Source organism: Passer domesticus, chromosome 3, assembly GCF_036417665.1.
Source record: "Passer domesticus isolate bPasDom1 chromosome 3, bPasDom1.hap1, whole genome shotgun sequence".
NCBI lineage: Eukaryota > Metazoa > Chordata > Aves > Passeriformes > Passeridae > Passer > Passer domesticus.
The window spans coordinates 114,655,599-114,676,930 of NC_087476.1; the positions used below are offsets into that span (position 1 = coordinate 114,655,599).

At 44.4% G+C, this 21,332-nt stretch overlaps 1 protein-coding gene and 1 long non-coding RNA gene across 14 annotated transcripts in view; one reads left to right on the forward strand and one right to left on the reverse strand.

Annotated features, from left to right (window-relative positions):
* The first annotated feature begins 1,265 nt into the window (after positions 1-1,265).
* Positions 1,266-20,725, forward strand: LOC135297598 (uncharacterized). 9 transcript variants are annotated; one of them, XR_010359535.1, is made up of 10 exons: positions 1,268-1,332; positions 5,531-5,639; positions 5,987-6,302; positions 7,071-7,200; positions 9,045-9,222; positions 10,018-10,186; positions 11,054-11,103; positions 11,999-12,545; positions 13,328-13,545; positions 20,580-20,725. It is a non-coding gene; the product is annotated as an uncharacterized LOC135297598 (long non-coding RNA). The 9 variants fall into 9 exon arrangements; XR_010359534.1 differs by lacking the exon at positions 20,580-20,725 and adding an exon at positions 14,817-16,077; XR_010359536.1 differs by lacking the exon at positions 20,580-20,725 and adding an exon at positions 14,007-14,762.
* Positions 12,128-21,332, reverse strand: part of CAPN13 (calpain 13) — a 69,072-nt gene continuing 59,867 nt past the window's right edge. For 4 of the 5 annotated variants that reach the window (XM_064415324.1, XM_064415328.1, XM_064415327.1 and 1 more), the window contains 5 exons: positions 20,618-20,696; positions 17,784-17,900; positions 14,973-15,028; positions 13,984-14,029; positions 12,128-12,267 (listed from right to left, as the gene is read on the reverse strand). In XM_064415324.1, coding sequence (XP_064271394.1) covers positions 14,003-14,029; positions 14,973-15,028; positions 17,784-17,900; positions 20,618-20,696 — 279 coding nt within the window. In that variant the 3' untranslated portion in view covers positions 12,128-12,267; positions 13,984-14,002. Of the gene's footprint in view, positions 12,268-13,983; positions 14,030-14,972; positions 15,029-17,783; positions 17,901-18,352; positions 20,697-21,332 lie in introns of those variants that run through there. The other variant, XM_064415329.1, reaches the window with a different exon arrangement.

The following is a 21,332-nucleotide window of genomic DNA, read 5'->3' on the forward strand; positions in this document are numbered from 1 at the left end:
CCAACAAGAAAATGATTAGTGCCTTACCATTTAGAGTGAGAAAAATACCCCACAAGGTAATTCCTAGCTGAGAGTGCACTGCTCACCTTTTAGTGGGCATTGCTCTGCAGATCAGGAACTCAGGATCAAAAGACATAATCAGCAGTGTGTTCTGCTACCAGCAAAAGAAGGATTGGAAAAATTTTACCCAGTCACTCCAAAGAGATCATCAAAATCATCCTCCAGGGATCCCTGCTCAGAGGACTTGGTGATTACACAATCCCAGGCACCAAAGCACCCAGCATCATGCCCAGCCCCATGCTGGTGGGACTCAGGGCTGCCTGCCCAGTAGGCTCTGTGCTCCTTAGTCCCAGGATTCTGCAAACTTCAGGGACCATGGTCCCAAGGGTGCTGGTGAGGCGCTTTCTGTGAGTCCTCACCTTCCCTTTGTAGCCCCTTTGTGTGTGGTTTTGTTTGAGGGTCATTGGGTTTAGGTACAGCAAATAGTGCTAAAGAGAGGGTTAGGGTTATGGCCAGTGTTAGGGTTTTAGGTGAAGGGTTTGTATTATGGTTAGGCTTGAGTTTAAGGTTAGGGTTACAGTCATGAGGGATAAAGTTAGAGTTAGCTTTGAGTTCAGGGTTAGGGTTATTGTTTATAGGGATAGCATTAAGTAGTAGAGTTAATATTAGATTTACAGTAATTTTGGTTACATTTAGGGTTAGGACAAGTGTTGAGCTTAAACTTAAGGTGAAGGGTTAGTTGAAATATTTTTAGGGATAGAGATACAGTCATTAGGGTTAATGCTAGAGTTATGTTTAAGCTTAACTCAATTAACTGTGTAGCAGTTTCAATTGTTAGGGCTTATTTTTGTTAGTTTTTAGGGATATGGTAATCTAGGTTTGTGGATTTTGTTTGGCAGGATTTTGCTTAGAATTATTGTTAGGGCTTTTCTTTGGGGGGGGGGCAGTGTGTTTGGTGAATATTACATGAGGAGAAGGCACAGGAGCAGTCCTAATAGTGAGAGTATGACTGTGTCTGTGTCTGTTTTGGTCATTATGTGCTTAGTAAGTTTTTCAATAATAAGTCATTTAAACAGGAATCCTGATAGCAGGGAAGTCCTGCTAGGAAGCCTAAGACTAATACTGAGATTTTACTGCGTGTGGGGATGTTGCAGTGATTGACAAGGGTGCTGGCCAACCAAATATCTCCCAAGGCTGCAGCCACCTCACTGGCCAGGAGCTGAAGGGGAGTGGGGTTCAAACCAATGACAGCATCCAGACTGGGCCTTTCAAATGCCCTATTAAGGGAGGGATTGGGAAAGTGAAGTTTTCTGTTGCCACTTGAAGTTTGGGGTGAGTAGTCTCTGTCTCCTGTTCTTTAGGCCATTATCATTGATATTTTTTGAACTTTGTTTGTGTTGAGAGTGAGGACTGTTGTGGCAGTTATAAGGAAGGATAAGTAGAAAGTTAGTAGGAGGGGTTTGGCTATTACTGCCATAATAATTATTAGGCTATTCAATCCAAGTGAGAATGCTTAAGACTTTTCAAATCTGTGTTTGATTTAATCCAGTTCAGTCTCTTAGAGCTGCTGAGTCAAGGATTATGGTGGTTGATAATTTTGAGTAGAGTGATTGAGGACAAGAATGGGTGGTAGTGAATTTAATTTTTGTTGATAGCAGTGATTAGGGATTAAGTTCTTCTGTGAATCAGGAATGGGAAGGGACTGGGACTAGTTAGACTGCAATTGCTGTTGTCAGTAGGGGCAGGATGTCGCGTGGTTTAATTTATTAATGTCACACTGGTTCTGCTTCAAAAGACAACGAATGCCGAGGCAGCTGCTGGTACTGGGGAAGTATTTGATTATGGCTTCAGTGACTCGTGGGTGGTGGGATTTGCAGATTTGGAGATGAGTGGAATGATGGTGAGGGTGTTAATTCCTATTCTTGTTCAAGGCGTGATTCAGTGGTTGCTCAAAATTGTAATGATTGCTCCTAGAATTAAGCTTGAGGAGGAGATTCACTTTGCACGTTAGAGCTCCCTGTTCACCTTACCACAGTGATTCCTTATGTTCAGGCACGTATCCTTGAGGAAGGAGACAGGGCTGCCCAGCTGATTGGTGTGCTGGTGCCTGCTCTATTCCAGCTTGGATTCACCTTCCAAAGAGGCTCAGTAGTGAACAGCTCAGTAATGATTCCATTGCCTACTGCCTGGGGTAACCCAAAGGGGTCTACAATGCTTGGGCCTTATTTGCCTTGTATGTAGGATTTTTCATTCTTCCAATATTAAGAAGGCTAAAGCAATTAGAATTAGAATACAGTGGGCATAAGAACATGATGAAATAAAGATATTTAAAAGTAGAAGGTCAGCTCAAGAGTAATTTGAGTGGGAAAAGAGAGGAGATAGGAAGATGATTTGAACCTCTGGATAACAACATTAAACCCTCTGTATTTTCTGACCTCTGCTGTGGGAGCAGGCCTTTCCCAGGACAGAGGATAGTACTCACTTGGTAGTTTAATTGAGTTCATCACTCAGGATTGCTTGTACTCACTTTTTTTGTCCTTTTGTAAATGCAAAAGTTCGTTGTAGAGAGGAAATTACCTGGATTGCTGTGGTCTGAACACAGCTTGAATATGCAATTCCCTAAGAGTAGCTGCTCCTTTAGGATGTTCTGATACAACACTGAAGTTGTAAACTTCCATGTCAAAGTGTGCTCTTGGAGGACATTGAGGAGTTTTTCCTGGGTGGTTTGGTCAATTGCAGGGAAAGGGGAAGGATAAGGAATTTGGGCTGGGGTTGAGCCAAAATGGCATTTTGCTGGTTCAGATTTCCTCCCAGCTTTTGTGGCAGGATGGCAACTCCATCCCTGCAAACCACTCCCTTCTGCAATCAGTGCTGGCTCTGTGTCAGAGTAGGTGGCTGACAGCTACAGAGGATCCTGCAAGGACACCCAACTAATTTCCTCATGAGCAGGAGGGGATGCCTTTGAGCGTGGTACCCCCTGATTGATTCCTCTCTATGGAGCTGCTCAATCACTTTTCAAAGCTCTGCAAAGGTTTGGCAGCCCCAGCACCTCAGAGAATGAGCTCTACCATTGCAGGCCATGGAAAGCAGTACCTCATCTGGCCTATCTGAACACACCAGCAGGAGATTTATCTGCTGCTCCTGGTTCTTCTAGTACAGGACAATGAATGGTCTTTTTTTATTCACCTGCTCTCTACCATCATTGTAAGCAGCTCTTCTCCAGACTAAGATAACCTTATATATTTAATGATCCCTCAACCAGAAGCTGCTCAGAAGACTTTGATAAACTTTCTCTGTACATTTTTTTACTCTTCTGTGTGTGGAAGGAGGTGGGTGCAGCACCTTCAGGGCAACCCCTGTGGTACCAGCATTGGGTCTGCGTTTGTGGAGGAAAATAACCTTTTGTCAAGAGGGGTTTTACACCTCCAGAGCAAGCTTTGAGCATGGCATTTCCAGTCTCACCTGCCTGTACCTTGGTCCCAGCAGGCGTTTGCTGGTTGGGAGAGCAGTCTGCAGTTCAATCCTGACATCTGCAGCTCCCAGCTGGAACTGCGGCAGCATCTCCTGCTTGGAGGAGATGTTTGGTAGGCAAACAACCCCTTCTTTCAATAATCTCCTCAGGTGAGGCTTCTGGGGTTGAAATTCCCGGAGGAATTCACTTCTCTTCAAACAGGGCTTGAAGAGGAGTGGATATACTGTAAATGAGATAAAGCCTTTTATCGAATGATTAAGTAGTTAAAACACACACTCCTGACAAATTAAGATGAGATTAGCCTCAGGGGAGTGTCTGCTTATCAACTTTTAGCAGTGTTGTTTCCCAGAAGTTCTTACACAATCTGTCCATTTCAAGGGGGGGAGAAAAAGTTTGTTCAAATACTTTGCCCAGGAAATATCAATTTGCCAAAACTTTGCCTGCCTGCAATGCTTTTTTCATGAAGTCATAGAATGGTTTAGGTTGGAAGGGACCTTAAAGATCAATCCCCTGTCACTAAACCAATTCTTCTGCTGGTGTGTCCCTCTGAGCCATGCCCAGCTGGATCCCAGTTTAACTCTGGGAGCTGTCACCATCCCCATCCAGACCTCACCACTTCAGATCCCTGTGCTGGAGGAGAACATTGTGCTCCATCCATCTGAACTCCTGTATTAGTATGACATGCTACATCCCTGGATTGATGAAATCTTCATTAAATCACATGAAATCACATGAAATCACATTAAATCATATTTCATCAAAATAAAAGAGAAACAGTCTGTTCCTGACCTAAAAATTTCTACCTCTGACTTTCTGCCACTGGGTACACTTGGGTCTCAGGCCTCTCTAAAAGTTCTTCCATTGTTCAGTCAAAAGTAAAAGGGAGTTTTGGAAATCCTGTCCCCTTTTTTATTGACTCACTTTGGAGCTAGAGAAGGAAATAATTCTTCTATGCCTTGGTTGATTGAACAGAACCAATTCATCCATAAAATGTCTTGAAAGCCATGAATGTCTGCATAAAGACCTAATGCCAGTTCCTTTTTGTTAATGCTGTGTTAGAAGTACATCATTACATTCAAATATCAAAGGCTCTTGCTTAATATCTCATGCAAAATTCCCATCTCAGCAATCTGTTCATTAGAGAAATGATTTTTTTGGATGTGTGACTCATGAATCCCTCTGATGTGGGTCAGTGGGAATGTGTGTCAATCCACCACCATCCTGGCAGCTCAGAGGGCACATCCTGATGTCACCATGATATTTTATGAAAATCCTTTTGACAGGATTTTCTCCTGAGAAGCTGAGGAGCCTCAGGAAAGAAATGTAAACAATAACTATCTGCTGTAGAATGCAACAGGTGCATCTTTGAGTGGTCCATGTGGATTGCTTTCACTCGATGACAAACATAGCCACCTGTGTAGAGGCTGTGAGCAGTCACAAGATTTTGTTATTCATTCCACTCCTTTCCTTTCCAGCCTTCTGAAGGATCTTTTCTCACTATTCTTTTTAGTATAGTTTTAGTATAGCAATATAATATAATATAATATAATATAATATAATATAATATAATATAATATAATATAATATAATAATGCCTTCTGAAACATGGAGTCAAGATTCTCATCTCTTCCCTTGCCCTGGGACCCTCAAACAGACCCATATCCTGAGGCACAGCCCTGATGGCTCAGTGATGATGCCACAGCTTCCTGAACCTTCCAGCAGCTTTACAAGCAGCTCCTGGCCCTTGCTTTCCTTAGTTTGGTGCTTCTAGCTCAACAAAGCAAAGCTGTTTGCTCAGCCTGCTGCCTCTTGGATGTCACTGCTGTCCCACAGCATGACCCTCTCCCAGCCTCGGGGACAAGGAGAGTAATGAGGCCTTAAAGTGAAATTGCACAAGGGTAAAAGCCCAGAAACTATTTTTACAAATGTGCTTTAATGGGAAAAGGCTTCTTCTATTCCATATTCTGATTTTGTCTTTAAACCCAGCCTGCTGTCTGAGAAGTGCCTGCAAAGCCTGAGCAGCAGAGCTGAGTGATTGCAGATGTCTGCCTTTCCTAGGACTTGTTCACGTGAAGTGAACATGAAGCAGAGAGCTGGATCCATCACCTGCTCCAAGAGCTGAGCCAGAGGGGCTGGTTCCCAGCATCTGTTAGCATGGAGCTGTCAGGTAAGCTGTCTGGAGGGACATGGGCTTTGTAAGCCCTCCAGAAGGTTCTCCCTGTCAGCACCAGGAGCAGCATTTTCCCATGGATGTGGTGACCCAGGCCCGCAGGCAGGAGTGTGCCAAGATCTCCTGGTTTGCCTGGTGTGACTTTCTCAGGCCCCATGATTTTTCCAGGGCAGTGAAACACAGGAACCTCCCCAGGGCATCTCTGCAGCCACCTCTGGCACAGGCACTTGCTGGAGGGGCTGGTGAAACCTCTGCAGTGGCACAGAAAGTGCTGCCTTTGCTCTCCTGCACCCAGGCCCAGCCATGCCCAGCTTCACACTCCCTCTCCTCCTTCTTCATTCCAGCCAGGCCACCTGGTGTCCTCCTGCCCCTTGAAAGTGCTGGGAGTTTCTGATGCCTCCTTTTGGGAAGGAGGGATGATGCCAGCCCTTCCCCAGATGAGGAGTTGGAAATGCTGAGTGTTACAAAGGCCACTTAGAAGTCCAGACTTCTCCTCTGCTGCCTTTAAGGAGAATTCTGCCTGGCAGCCAGGGCCCAGAAGAAAACATCCAGGCCCACCACAGCACATTGTTCCTTTTGGCTTCCTCACATCTTCAGACTGATGTGGCAGGCTTTGTCCAAGGGAATTCTGTGGTAACCAATGATATCGAGGAGCTACAGGTAGGGTGTCCAATTAATCTTCTAAATTTGATTAAACATTGTGCTGGCCTTCACTGATCACCCTAAAAGCTTGAAACTTTATTTTTTTCCAGTGTGGGTAAAAAAATCCTTTGGTTTCATCTGATATAATAATGAAAAAGGGGAACTTTTATGCCTGTGTCTAGGACGAAAAAAAATCAGAAAAAGAAAAATCTGGCACTCACAGCTACAATTTTCTTTTCACCATTCTTCCTTCAATCCAGTAAAATCAAGACAGCCTGGCAATCTCAGTTTCATTTCTTATCTCCTATCACCTCTGCGTTCCAGAGCACATGGAATGCTGGTTGGAAAAATAAAACAAACCCAAAAATCCAAACAACTTGACACATTAATATTTCTACCAGTTAATGACTGTGTTTAGGTCTTGCAAATCACATACACCATTGGTAAGCAAAGCACCTCCCTGCTCCATGGATGGAGATGCAGCTTGTGTCCCTTGGAGATAAGGAGGTGTTTTAGGCCATGAAATCCCAGGGTGATGGAGAAGGTTCACCCCACCTGGGGCTCCCACCTTGTCTTGGCATTTCTCCCTTTGTGGAGCTGGAAATCATCATCACAGCCCAGCTCCTCAGCATCAGGCAGACACAGTGGGTAAAGAGGAGAGGAGGGTGGATCTAAGACACAGGATGGGCAAGAACCATTCCTCCCACTTTTCACTGCAATATTCCTGCAGATTTTTTTATTGTGAGAAAGCTCTACTCCACTAAACTGCCTTTTCCCTGATTTCAGGCTAGAAGATCGTTTGCAATCTGCTCTGCTGACTCAAAATTCCTGTGGAATATCACCCTAAAGAATACACATTGTACTGAATACCAAGTACCTTTCATATAGGCAATAGTATCCCCTCTCTCTCTCCATGGTAGGTACTTCAGCTCAATTCCTGGGAATGCTTCAGGAGATGCATTCATCATCTGGCTGAATAATTCAGCCTATGGAGATGATATATTTCCTCCCCTTTCCTCGAATGCATTGCTTTAAAATGCATAATACTGTTTGCACAGTAATCTTTCATCTTGCACAGCCAGCCATGATACAGAGGTATTTCTGTGGCAGCTTTGCCTTTGATGCTGGATGGCATCAAATCTAATGGATGGCGTGTAAAGCAAGGAAATAATATTTCCTCAAGTGGAAAGCTGAATGTATTATTTAACCAGCACCAGCCTTGTGTGGACCAGTTCTTCTCTCAGGGAAAGGACACGGGCTGGCTCTCCCAGACCTTTGGTATCCCAGAAACAATGTCAGATTTTCTTGGGGTGCTACCACAAAGATCCTTCCCACGGTGGCTTGGGAAGGAGGGGCACGGGAAGGGCTTGGATTTAAGCCTTGCAGCTCCTTCCTTGAAGTGCTCCAGCCTTCCCGGGGGCTTTGTGAGGAGCAGGTTTCTGTGTGCCAAGAGCTGCTGGCAGTGAGACAGGAGCTGAGGCCAGGGAGCCTCTAGATGTCACTGCCAGACAGCAGAAAGGGACCCCAGAGCCACGGCGGGCTGGGGACATTCTGGTGGCACAGCTGGCAGCAGGGACACAGGGTGGCATTGGTGGGCATTGGTGAAACCTGCTGTGAAGAGGCTGCTGTGCTTTGGGACTGCCTTGCCCAGGGCTGAAAAGGTGCAGCTATTGCAAGGTAGGACCAGGTGCAAGGAGTGCAGCCAGAAATTGCAGCTCAAGGTACTTCATGTGAGGAATTGCCAGGTAAGAGGGAAATGTTTCAGCTGCAGCCCTGCAGAAAAGAAATTCTAAGGACGGGTGCTAAGGCTGAGCTCCATAGTGCCCCCCACAATGAGAAATAATCCCAATATTTGTCTGTGCCTCTGCTGAGCCACCTGGACATGGGGAGGGGTCTCTCTTGACAGAACTTCCATCTGCTCCCTACTCAGAGAAGGACAAGTACCTCTTTTGGGAAAGAGTCTGATATAATGATCTCTTGGAGCCAGGTCTCATAAGCTCTTGGAGATCTATGTCACACCCAAGATAGCTCAGCTACCTTAGATGCCATAAAATTAGTGGGATGGCTTCTATGGTAGTGTTGGAAACAGAAAAGTTTTAATAAAAGGCAAAATAACAAAGCTCTTTACAGAGAAAATCTGAGCCAGGTGCAAGAGGCTCTTGCTCCTGGTAAAACACCTCACAAAAACGATTAGTTCCTTTGTTTCGTTCTTTTTCTAGTAAATTGCCCAGGTGGAACTTTTTGGCTTTTGTCCAATTGTCTATCCTTAAGTTTGAGGTGAAGTCCCCCGGGTCCTATGAAGTGTCTTTTTACCTAATTGAGAAGAGAAACTTCTGGGCTTTTTTCTTTTATTAAGAGACAAAGGATAATTTTGTCACGCCATCAACAGAGGGCACATTCCTACAAGGGTCACCATCCCACTGAGGGCAGCAGCCAGACCTGAGTGTTCCCAGGCACCCCTCCAGGCGGGTGTTCCTCCACTGGAATACCAGTCCCTCACTCCTGCAGCCCTGCTTGATCAGGGCTGTGAGTCTGCAGCCCACAGTCAGGACATTTGCTGTGGCATTGTGCTCACTGCTTTGAGAAACAAAACTAAAAATCAGTAATGCACACCATAAAATGCACGAGGCCACTGGGCTGCTCAGAGACAGGGTCTCACCCAGCTTTCCCTCTCCAGCCATGCATGTGCTTATGGAATAATGAGTTGTTTTTTTTTTTTTCCCTTGGAAATTTTTATCATTTTTCCTCTATAAATTGCAGCAGCAGTTTCTCTGTGAGAGACCTGAGGAACAGCCAAAGGAGAGGGAGGTTCAGTTGCTCCAAACCTGGCCATGGACACCCCCAGTCTCCCATACCACAACAGCAAGATGTGTTCACTGAGGTGTGAGCATCAAACCACAGCCTCCCAAGGTTTGCTCAGGAAACGACCCTGTAGTAGGTAAGACATGTGAGAACTTCCTCCTCTTGGCATGATGTGGGCACAGCCTTTGGCAGGCAGATGTAAGACATGGGGCCTTTGGGTCTCAGGAGAAGGGCAGTAAACAGGAGGGCTCCAAGATCCAGAGATGCAGAGATTATTCTTGCTGGGTCAGCTGTCAGCACTCTGCACCAAAGTCCTTCCGAAGCTGATGCTTGGCTTAGATCCTACCTAATTTCATCAGCTCTGTATCCCATCTCCTGTGCTAGGGAGTTGAGCATCACTAATCTCATCTGCCTCAGCCTGCTTCTTACCCTCTTGAGGGCTTTAGCCTCATGAAGGTTTAAAAATAGAGCATTTGTTTGAGGTCCTCCTCTTTCATTTCTAACAGCAGATTCTCTTAGGGGTTTTCAGACTTGTGTCCCTGAGGACTAGGAACTGATTTTAATCAAAAAAATTAGAGAGGATATTATCATAATTGGATGAATCTCAGAGCCTTCACAAGTGCCAGAAACCTCATGGGGACTGCACTCACATTTCAGAGCTGGCAAACACAGATGAAGGGGCCTGAAGATTTTAATAGGGGCACCATTCCCATAAAGTTGGCCTTCAGAGCTTAATCACACAAATATGAAATGTAGAAGTTTTCTCTCTTTATCTAACACCCCACTGATCTGAGCTGCCTTTGTTTTCAGTGCTGGCCCCAGGATTTGTGAAATGTATTAAGCTTCTTGTTGCTTTTGGAAATAACAGTCACCACTGTATTATGGCCAAATCATTGCTTTTCTCCCTTATTGACCCTTTTTTTTTCTTCAGGCTACCAAACACCCTTGACTTTGTTTGTGGGATGGTTAATCAACAAGTCTGTCACAATGATGGATTCCTCCTGAATTGTTGCTTAATTAGCTCGGTTGGAAGTATAAATCAAGTGGAATACCAATTCTTCCAATGCCACAGACAGGCAGCCATGCTCAGCTTGACAGCAGTGAGTTATTACTCTGCCCCCGTGCAGGATCAGCCTGCAGGCACCAGCCTGCAAAGCCAGAGGGGCCGTGGGTTGGTCCCTGAGAGTGCAGAGCCACACACAGCTGGGTGAAGGGCTGCTGGGATGGAGCTGGAGGTGGCCTCTGTGCCTGGGGACACTGCCCAGAGCATCAGCCCAGCAGCTGCTCGCAGGGAGACAGCTCATGGAGAGGTGATGTTTCTCACCGGGGGTGCCTGGTGGCTGTGTGCTTTTCAGTGGAGACATTTCAGTTTGTGGCCAGGCTGAGATATGAGACAAGGATCTTTGTCTCCTGACAGGCAGAATTGCCTTCCACAGAAAGGCAATTACGCATCCCAACAAAAGGAGAAGTAATACATGGGCTGCAAATTAAGATTTTTGAGATTAATCTTAATGGCTTGGTATTTTTAGAGATGAGACGTTCACACAACAACAATTTAAGTATTTAAACCAGTTGACTTGAACTGAATTTTGCAACTTGAACAGAGATGACTTCTCTGTAGCTACAAAGAGCTTGTTCCCAGCAGGTCTGAGCCATCTTGAGCACCACTGAACTGTGTGGTGGAAGTCATCCAGAAGTACTTGAAGTTTTTTAATTATCCCAGGCTAAGCTACATAAACCTTTCTCTGAAATGATCCTACTAATAAACCTTTTTAGCAAAGCATATTTATTTTTCCATGCTCCCCTTTTTATCTTCTCTCTTTGCCAACATTTGCAGAGGGCTTAATTAGTGATTAACGATTTCAGGTGGGATGTGTAAGTCCCGCTTGGGAGAAGGAATCAGTTTGTTCAAAAATTACTGAAAAAAAAATTAAAATAGTCTAATTTTACTGATTTCTAATTTTCAGTTGCCCCTCTTGCCCAGGATGTACCTACCTGAGTGATGCTCTGCAAGCTGGTGAGCGAGGCAGTGACACAGCACAGACTGTCCTCATGGTAACAGAGATCTGGGTTGCATCTTTACCTGGTGATGAGTTGTTGCTCCAGTGTGCAACATCTCCCTGGCAAATGGGTAAATCTGTTGCTAACACGTGGATGCCTCAGTGGAAACCTGGGCAGAGGGTCTGGGTGAGGCATGGTGTGAATTATATTGCCATGGCAACCTGGGATTTCTTTCATCCATTGACATTTGCATCCTTCTTTTTTCTGGCATTTTCACAAATAGAGTCTTAATAATTTTTTTTCCCAATATCTGAGTGGAATAGATCACTAAATTTGCTGTTAATGCCATGATAAAAAGTATGGAAGTGAAGTTCATGTGTGGGTACAGAACCATTACAGTTGTTTTGGAGGTTTAAGTTAAATTTTTGAGCAGGAATTATGTCTGAAGAAGCCCTACATTTTTAAAGACATCAGGACAGAGGAAGAGAATGCAGTTCAGATAATCTTTTCTACTCCCAAACAGTCCCGATATAGATTCTGGAAGTCAGAAAGAAAGCACTGAACAATTTGTTCTATGTCTCTAATATGCTACCCAATTTCTGTAGCAAATAAAATGGAATCCCTATAGTTGATGAACTCAAAAATGCCTTTTTTTTTCATTTATTAATAAAAAGTATAAAGAAAACTAAAAAGATTCTGCTGTTATTTATGAATTAGGACTAATTTCTTCAATGATTTTCTGGCACTTATAAATGGCACAGAAGAAAATGAAGAAATAATTAAAGTAAAACTGTGTCTTAATTGGTTTTGTAACCTACATCTTATACACTCCTTTCACATGAAAAGCACGGGTCTGTTCTTTTTCATAGTGGAGTTAATGGAGCTGGTCCTAACTTCTGTACTATTTACAGGAAGATGAGAGGAGATTACAGTCAACATTTCCAGCTTGCCCAGACCATTAAGTACTACCAGCTTGCCCATGGTGTACTTTCATTAGCAATCCTTCCCTCTCCAAGGCACCTCCATTTTGCCTGGAAAGGACTCTTCATCCCAGCAGCTTGGAGTGCCACCAAGCATGAGGACACCTGGCTTCACTCCTTCACCACCTCCAGTGGTTTTTCAAGATGGTTTTTTATGGGATGGCTTTGGACACTGCTCTGTGAGGAGGAAGAAATGTCACCTGAAACAGAGGTAAAGAGACTCACTCAGACCACAGCCAGCTCCAGGTCAGCCTTTAGGAATCACTAAATGGGAATATTTTTGCCAAGAGAGTTTTTTAAGCTAATGCCAAATGTGTTTTCCCACATCAGTCACAGTTTGTTAGGCTCCAGTTTTACCAGTTCTGATCCTCTGAGGGTCCTGTGCCACGACTGCCCAGGCTCCAGCTGCAAGTGTCTGCTGAATTGCTCAAGTGAGCTGCTTACAAACACCCTGCAGGCAGGATTTCATTCCAAACCAGTAAGTGAAAATTATGATTAATTATGTATTCCCAGAAGTTATGATCAGTTTATGAATGATTCATGAAAAAAAAGGACTTAATAGACTATGAATATAATTTGCAAGTAATAATTTAAGCAACTTCATCTCCAAAGGCGAGGTCCTCCTCATATTTACCTAATGATAGTCTGCAGTGCAAGTGCTGGGTGCAGTGTTGTGAATATCCTGTTTCCACACACCAAGACATCACAATGCAGGTTTGCACTGTCCCCAGCTCTGAGTGCAAAGGGCAGGCTTTCAAACAAACAGCTGTTTGCAGGCAGAGCTCAGCGGGCTGAAGGCATCACAGTGCTGAAGGCCAGCTCTGGACACACTGGATGTGACCAGGAGCAGCAGGGCACAGACCTTGTCCTGGAGTCAAGGTGACAGACATGGAGCCATCCCTGCCTTGGCTCTGAACCTTCCATGCTTTCTCCCCGGGGAGTGTCATTTACACCCCAGTTATGCATTTCCCCTTCCAGCTTCTCAGCAAAGCTGGCATCCAATGCAAACTGCCTTCAGAAACAGGGTGGGAGACACCAGAGATGCTGTTCCTGTGTTATTTATTATTGTAACTCCTGTCCATAGGATGGGTTAGCTGGATGCAGTTAATGGATTTCAAAGAGTGTCATGGGTTTGAGGTTTTTACTCCATTTTTGGACCAGACTGATAAGGAAAGTGTTTGATTTGCCCAAGGATGCTCCACAAATTCCTGGGGTCCACTGCACTTTTTACTAAGGGTTTCCTCCCTGCTTTCTCCTCAGTGACAAATGTTTGGGAGCAGCACTAACACCTCAACACTGCAGCTGGAACAGGTGCATCACAGAGGGTTAGCAGAAGCACTGTGGCTGAGATGGCTTTTGGATGTATAAACAGCACAAGTTTTGCAGGAAAAGGCAGAGTCTTTCATGAGAACCAAGCAGCAAAATCGTGGAGTCCAGAGGAAAAAAGTCCAAACATCAAACATCAAAAGAAGCACAAGGTAGGGACTGTGGTTCAAATGTAAACTAAACCACGTAATTCTGTTAAAAATGTGAAATCAGTCTGACCAAGAAATCGAAGTTACTTTGTATACCCACTCTCTATTTGCGTACACATTTGCTGCTGTGTAAAATATGCAGAGGTAATTGCACCCCTCAAAACTCAAAAATATAAATTATGCTCTCTCATGTATTATCTTAGGTGGGGGCAAGTTTCTAGCTGAGCCATTGGTGGTTGGATTGACTGGGAAGGTCATCAGAAATTCCCCAGGAAAAAAAAATAGCCTAAAGTCCAATTCCCTTTACAGCCCTTCTCATGCTGCAGGTCTCACCTCTTTCCCTCCTCCTCTCACAGTTTCTCTCAAAACCCCCCACAACTCCAGGCTGAGCTTCCTGCAAGGGCCCCACCCTCCCTTTTTAGCACTGAGGAGATTTCTTACCATGACCTCTGGCATCTCTCTAGGTGTACATGACAAGGGTCAGCCACTGGGAAAAAAAGGAGAAGAAAAGTTGCATTTAGACAGTGATGGTACACCAAGTGTTCAGACTTGTCTCAGGACCTTCAGGGGTGACCCAGTGACTGTAGTCCTTTTGTACTGCAAGGGATAGTTAAGGGATTTTGGAACTGCCTCTTTCCCTTATTACAATTCAGACCCAGAAACTCTTTCCATATGTTGTTTTCCATGATAAATTATTGCAGCAGCTGCTGCAGGAGCAATTGCTGGGGAAGTGTGGCACCTGCCTGATTGCAAGTGGAAGAGATAGCAACTTGTGGGAACCTGGCTATCCTACAGACTACCCTATAAAATTGGTCCAGGTCCCCTGCTTCCAAACTGTGCTCTGCCCTTGGTGCAAAACAGATTTAATGAACAATGAGGCTCTGCACTAACCATGGAGTGTAAACAGGAGCTGGTGAGATTGTAAAAGGCTCTTTTAAAAAATCTTTTTAAACACTGGGTTGTCAAATAACAGTCCCCAGACTGATAAAATGCAGTACTCAGGCATATCACTATGGAGCACAGCAGGATTTTTGCTTCAGACTAGCTGATAAAAAGCCTGATGTATCCCCATTCAGTGAGCTATCCTTCAGGCTGTGCTTTTAAGACAAACAGCAGCAGCAAGCATTTGTCTGCTGTTTCTTTCTTAAAGCCAAGATGTTTTTGCAATTCAGGATTAACAGATGGGGCAGTAAGAAATGAGGGCATGGATTTTTTTTTGTTTGTTTGTTTTTTGTTTGCCACTTCCTCAAAGTCACTTTGAGCAATGTTTCCAGCAATGACAGGCTGGTGTCAGTAAGGGAAGACCCCCATGCCTTGGCCAGGGATGGGCCCCTCTGAGCTGTGTCCATATCACACATCAACTTCACCCTTCTGCTAACGTGTGCTCCCACCTGGGAGCTGGAGAGAAGAGAAGGAAGGAGCATCCTTACCTCCATTGCTGTCATCAAAATTTGTGATCCGCCCTCTGCTAAGTTTTGGAATGCATCTAGGGGCAGAACAAAAAAAAAAACTTACTTCATGAAGAAGAAGCAAGAAGGCACTGCAGACATAAGGCTGTGGCAGCTGAGGAGCAGAGCTGCAGTCCCTGTGCTGGGATGCTGTGCCTGGCTCAGGTGTCCTGCCTGGCCTCCTCTCATTTCTGTGCTGGGTACCCCTTCTGCCTTGGCCCTCGGATCACAGCCTGGGAAGGCATCCCAGTTTTGGGGCCAGAATTTGGCAAAGTGGAGGGACAGGCAGTGCTCAATGTGGCTGCCTTCATCTCCTCTCGTAATTTGTTTCAATTGTTTTCCTGCCTGAAGAGTGACAGGAGGACGGTGAACTAATGAAACACATCTTCCCACAGGGAAACTTTCTGTTGGTCCTTTTCCATCCTCCCTGGCAGTGAGTGATCACAGTGTGCCCTAAAGAAAGTGATTCTCTTGAAGTCATTAGTATGCCTTGCAAGCTTTTTGCAGGGAATATAAATGCAGATGCTGCTGTTATTCAGCTAGAGTTTGAAATTAACATTGCTGAAAGTTTTTTTTTTTGACAGAACACTTTGCCATCAGGAAATTTAAATCCATTCAAATATTGTTATTCTATGTGCATATTTATATTGCAGTATGTCTAGGAGAAGTCTTCAAACCCAAGTATTTGGATAAACTCAAAACACAGTATTTTGAGGGTTTTTATTTATTCTGAAATTACTTTTCTCCTAGAAATGTGCTCTTATAACAGTAATAAAAAGTTGAAACAAATTTAAGTCTGTCTATCCTTGAATGACACATTTCTCTGGGAGCCTGGAGTTTCCCACTCTGCATGGAAAAGACTTTGTAAGATTACAGGTGTTTTGAAACGTGCCCAGCCTTAGCAAAAAGGCTGCTGGGAGAGGGTAGGAACAGGGCACAAGGGCTCATTGCTCATCTGCCCCTTAGGAGGCCAGCAGAGCTACCTGTAGGGCCTAAAGCAGGGAGGAAAAGTGCCACATCCAGCCTACACTGCTCTGAAAAAAGGCACAGAACAAGGAAATCCTCGTGTTGTGCCCAAGGCTGTATATGCAGGGCTGGGCTTGCACCCAGCAGTCTTTTTAGGAAAAAGTGGCAGCGCTGAAATTACCTCCTCTGGGCAGAGGTAAGTGCCTCTTTACTGCTTCATTAACTCCAGTTAAATAGAATTTGCAAAGAAGAGGCTGCTTTTGGTTTGGGTCTCATCTCTGGCTATCTTGAAAGGATGAATAATGATTTAATGGGACAGATTTTATCTTCCCCGCTGCATTCACATCATCATAAAGGTTGACTGCCTTTTATTCCCACTTGGCACCCTTATCCTCTCCTGTAGCAAACTTATTCACAATCATCTAAAAAGTTTGAGAAATGTATTTCACATTAAACCCTCTGTAAAGTGATAACTGAAGGAGTGGAGAGCATTTTAAGATTCTCATTACAGACAGCAATGAAACTTTTAGATACTCCTTTCCACATGGATGCAAAGGATTTGTCTTTACATTGGCTCTTAAAATGTAAAAGGATATTTTTTAAACAAAAAAAATACTGTGGCAGTAATTTAGGCATAAAAACTTTCATCTGCAGCAAGTGACATGTATAATCACAAAAAATGGGTGTTTGCAAGCTTTTTTTTTAATGAAAGCATTAAAATCAGGACACGCTCTGATTTTACAATGCTTTCAGAGCTGCTTCTGCTGTACTCCCTTGAAATGGGATTTTCAGCAGTGTCATCCAAGCAGATCTGCTGACCACTGCTGGCCCATTAAACATCAGTGCTAAAAACACATGGGAGAAAATGAACGCTCGTTTCCATGCACTGTTGAAACCCAGCTCATTCCAGAGATGAAATAAATTGCTGTAGCAATGTTCTAGCACAGGGGTCACAGTTGCTGACTTTGTTTAACTACCACTACCTCCAGTCGAAATGCTTATTATTAGAGTAGCAAAAATTACGATTTTGTAAAACAGAATTTCATTTCCATTCAGGCAAAAGCTCATTTACAAAGGCTCCCTCCTTGCAAGTGCCAGGCAATAGCTGGATGCGACAGAGGGAATGGGTTTGTTTATCCACAGAGGATACTGGACTTTCTCCTAACCAAAAAACTCAGAACTTCACTGAACACTGAACTACTCTCTAGCAGCCAGTTGCTCCAGTGTGTGACATTCACATTCTCTGAACAGAGAGAGACATAATTCTCTCTCAGGTTTTTTTCCTGGAGAAGTACAGAGAGAAGAGAAAAACAATTCTTATCTCTACTTGCTGCGCCTGTTGTTGTGCACATGTGGAATGTGTTAGGAAGATTGTTCACCTGAAGTGATTTGTCAATTGGATTCTGCTGGGGATTGTTTTGTTTCCTTGGCCAATTTTCTCAAAACTGTGTCCTGGCTGTCTCAGACAGTCACGAGTTTTCTTTAATATTCTTTGTAGTATAGTACGGTGTCTCTTCAATGTAGTTGTAATGTAATATAGTATAGTTTAATAAAGCAATTGTTCAGCATTCTGAATCAATGGAGTCAGATGCCAATCATCCCCAGAGTTGGGGTCACCTAGTTTTCTATGCCAGTGCACAGGAGATGAGTCCAGCTCCTGGCAAACAGCCTGCCCAAAGGGCAGCCTGGGCCGAGGCAGGCGCGTCCCTTCCAGGCTACGCCGTTGGACCGGTGTTATCACGCCTCGTGTGGTGTCCCTCGTCCCTTGGCCCTGCTCTCAGCCTGGCTTTGGGGGCTGCCACGTGGCCTGGCAGTGGTGGCACTCACGGCTCATGGTGTCGAGGCGCAGCATGCAGCACACGAAGTCGCAGAAGCCAACCCTGCCGGCGCCGTCGCCGTAGCGCAGCGTCATCAGGCGCAGCAGCTGCGCGTCGCTGGCCAGACCTGCCGAGGGAAGGCACGCTGGGAGGGCATGGAGCAGCTCTGCTGGCCCCCTGCAGCCTGCCAGCAAGCTGGGGACACCCTCAGCTCCCTCTCTGTCCTCCCCTGGACAGCCTTTTCCTCACTTTGTGCCCAAGAGTTGGGGCAGGGTAATGGAAAACCAAAGTCGCCTCACTCACTGACTCCCACTGCGGCTTAAGTTAACAAGCTGCAAACACTGAGCTAACTCATCTAGTGTTATCTTGCCTTGCCTTTCTGGCTTTTATTTTCTATAAGAAAGGGTGATTTTCTTTGGCTCATAACTGTAAAAGTCTGAGCATAGCGTTTCCGATACCACCGGCTCTTTCTGCTAAAGAGGCAGATGCTGCATTGCTGCATGCTCAGGCTGTTATGCTGCATAGCATGCCTGGGATTCTTAATTTTTACATTTTCTCTTCTATTAGAAAATGGTGAAGGGTGCATTTCTTTTTTATTAGTTGGTTATTCAGTATTTGTGTCGCAGTCTGTTTGGATGGAAATCGGTATTCAATTGAATGAACAAAAATTGCTTTTTAGAATGATTCTTTTATTAGTTAAATAAAACTACCCTAAATGTGCTGGCTATATAAGAGGAATGATTTAAATATATTTTGCACTAAAAGCTGATTTGCAAAACAAAAGGGAAATTTTCTTCAGAGAGCTGGACTGATAGCTTTGGTTTAATGCCTTCCCTGAGACTTCAGAAAAGTCTCATTTGCTCGCTCCAGGTTTTAGTAGCTCAGCTGGATGTGAAGTAACTTTCCTGTTTTTTCAACCAGCTCTAAACTTTTCCGTTTCAAATGAACTCATCATGGAGCTAAATTAGTTGAAAAAGCAGAAATAAAAGAAATGGCTTCTCTACACCTGTGTAGGGAGAGAGAGAGCTGATGGAAGTGGTTTTGTACCACCATTGACAAACTCTGGTTGCATGAGCCTAGTTGGAGGTCTCCAGCAGGAAGCAGGTACATTATGCTGAATAATTAAAGAATGGAAATACATTTGGGCTTAAGATACATTTCAAATTAAGGTAAACATGATTTTATATTCTTTTCAAATGAGATAAAGACAAAAATTAAAAATTAATCTAATTAATTGTCTTCTTCGAGTCTGGTTTTAAAGCACTGTAGCAGTGAGCAATAAATTCTATTTTTAACCTTTTGAAGACAGTAGGAATTCAATCAAGCTCCCTCCAGAGAGCAGATTCCAGTAAATATTACTTATGGGATGCTACAATCAAGTCTTACCCTAGTAAAACACCAAGAATTTGGCCTGGTCAGTCTAGGATACACTTGCTCTGAAATCTGCTCACTTTGGCAACATCTCTCAATTAACCTCATCAACAAAACTGAAGGGTCAGTCCTCTCTGTTCCCAAGAATTTTCAGCTGATTTGTAAGAATACTTCCCAAGCCTTTTGTCTGCTGGATTTCTCCCTCTGGTTTTGGCCAAGATGTTAATTACTGACTTGATGTTTCCCTATTTATAAAAATTATTTTGAATCATTTGCTGTTGCCAAAGAGGAGTTTGTAAATGCATCAGGCCAACACTGCTGCATTTCAGGGCAGCACTGCTGTTAATGCAGCTGGCCTGCTTTACTCTGATCCATTATTATTATTGGAAGCATTAGGAAAACAGTGAAAATTAAGGACACACTGTAGTGTTTTGTTGGAAAAGCACTGAACACTTCAGGGAACAGCTGACTAGGAGCTGGATTTAAATACATTAATACCATTCCCAGGGGTAGCATCAAACTCCCAAACGCCTGCTGGGGTTCCTGCTCAAAAGGCAGGACAGGGATCATCTCATTGCCAAGCCAGATTCAAATGCTCAGAGGGCAGCAAGAATGAGCTTGTAATTTTCTTCCCCACTCAGAACAACTTGTAGTCAAGCATGTATTGAATTTGCCACTTAACAGTGCCTTTTTATCCCTCCAAACAGCTGCATTGTTTTGGCTGACAGGACTGTTCCATGCACAGTTTTCCTCCCAGTTTTACACTTTGGCATCTTTCTCACAGAACGGCCCTGGCAGCTTCTCCTTTGACATCTGGCACATCAGTGCTGCACTTCTCAGACAGGTGCTGATGCTTTGCCCAGCTCTCAGCAGCAAAAAAAATATATATGCATCCCCTCAGCTGATGGCTTCCAGGGATAGCAATCCTGCACCAGTCTCCTCCTGGGACAGCACCCCTCTGAGCTCCAGGCAGCCAAACGGGAGCTTCTCTAGTGCACAATTAAAAGGGGATGGCTGTGTCAGAGATGTACTTCATGCACAAAGTCTCCTTTGAGAAAACTCAGCTGAAATGCTCCACTCCTGTGCACTCGCTGAGAGCTTCAGCACTCAGCAGCCAACAGAGGTCAGTGCAAACTAAATAAATGCCTGTCGGTGTGGCTTTCCCTTCTAGACTTAGTCACTGTCCTGGAGAGAAACTGCAGGAACTGAGTGAGGCAAGTGCAAGAATCCACTCTTCCTTTTTCCTTTCCTCCCCACTGGATGTTCCATCCATGACCTAGAAGCAGGTCTGGCCAGTCTCTGCATCTTTCTGCTGGTTCCATCACAGATCTCTCAGCAGAGCTGTGATCTAACTGGCATCTCTGGGAAATCCAAACCACTTTCTCCCTAAAAGTCTTTTTTTTTTTTCCTCTTTCCTCCTTCTTTTTCCTCACAGGGAGAACAAAGGGAGCTGCTCAGCCCCTCTGGGCATACCTGCTGCCTGTATGGCGTTCTCCAGTTCAGCAATATCCAGAAATCCAGAACGGTTCCTGTCTTCCTTGAAGAAGATATCCTGGAATACAGTTTAAAGGCAGATTTCAAGCTCTTACCACCATTCCCCACATTTACTACTACAACCAGTTCTCCTCCCTTAATAAATATGCTGCAAAGAAGTTCAACAGGTGAGATGGAGTGGCTGTGACAAGGGAGACCCATTTTCAGAAGGCTCTGACAGAATGTTACTGTGTAAGAAATCCCACAGTTTGGGGTGGGCAGAAGCCTTTTTGCTTTCCTAAAACACACCACACCACATTTGTGGTGCTGTCAGTGGGAAGAGCACCCCTATGTAGATGGGGAACTAGGTGGGCTCAGAGCATCTCAAGAGGAATGGAACAAATTGGAGCCCACCCAATTCAAGGGTGAGTTTTGAGGAAACCTGAAAACCTGAATTTTCAGGAAACCCTCCTGTCCTGCACCAAGGCTGAGGGAGAAGGACCTGACACAGAGAAGCTGCCATGCATGCCCTGAAGATTTTAGGTGGGACCCTAAATACCATGTCACTGCTTCCAGTGCTTATCCTGGAGCAGAGACATTTCTCCCAGACAAGCCTTTATCAGATCCTATACATTTCCACTAGAAACTGCAGAAATGAGGAAATGACATTTTTCAGATGACTCTGTTCAAGAAGTCATTTCAGCTTAGAAAGCTT